Consider the following 584-nt stretch of genomic DNA (forward strand, 5'->3'; position numbering starts at 1 on the left):
TTTTTTTTTTTAAACCTGCTTTTTTTAAAAAAAAAAAAAAAAGGTCAATTACTCTTTTTCATAATTAATTGAAATGCATGAGTGATCTGAAATACTGTGGTATAAAACAGTGAAAATTGCATATGCTTGCACGTATATTCTTTAATGGGAAATATAGTATGCGTTTTTTAATCTAAATTCTTGTCTTCCTCCTTCCAGGTATAATACAGGTAGTTATTATATGAAATCAAAGCTAATTAAAAAACGGTTTGGTTTTCAAACAGAAAAGAGCGCCCTATATCGCTGGGCATCTTCCCATTACCTCCGGGAGAAGCACTGCTCACGCCTGAGGCTCAGAGAGAAGCAGGGGAAACACCTGGGTCAGAGCATTGGAAATTCCACGAGCTAAGTCATCTGCGGTCTCACACCAGTCTAAAGGTAAGCCTTTGGTTCAGAGGCTTTTATTTTCCCCCCCTGTTAGGAGAAGCCCTTCTGAAACAATGTATGTAGTGCATCATTCCTGAGAATACACAGGATAGAGGAAAAGCTTTTAAGTTTTAAAAGCTTTTAAGTTCTCTCTGGTTACGTCCGTTCCTTTCCCTGGG

The 584-nt window shown here is 38.0% G+C and overlaps 1 protein-coding gene across 2 annotated transcripts in view; it reads left to right on the top strand.

The window, feature by feature from the left end:
* SPAG9 (sperm associated antigen 9) overlaps positions 1-584 on the top strand; it is a 139,530-nt gene that overhangs the window by 72,588 nt on the left and 66,358 nt on the right. For both annotated transcript variants that reach the window (XM_019517375.1, XM_019517384.1), the window contains one exon: positions 264-417. In XM_019517375.1, the coding sequence (XP_019372920.1) occupies positions 264-417 (154 nt within the window). The remainder of the gene's footprint in view (positions 1-263; positions 418-584) is intronic.

This window comes from Gavialis gangeticus, unplaced genomic scaffold (assembly GCF_001723915.1).
Source record: "Gavialis gangeticus isolate Ggan-Ray unplaced genomic scaffold, GavGan_comp1, whole genome shotgun sequence".
In the NCBI taxonomy this organism is placed as follows: Eukaryota; Metazoa; Chordata; order Crocodylia; family Gavialidae; genus Gavialis; species Gavialis gangeticus.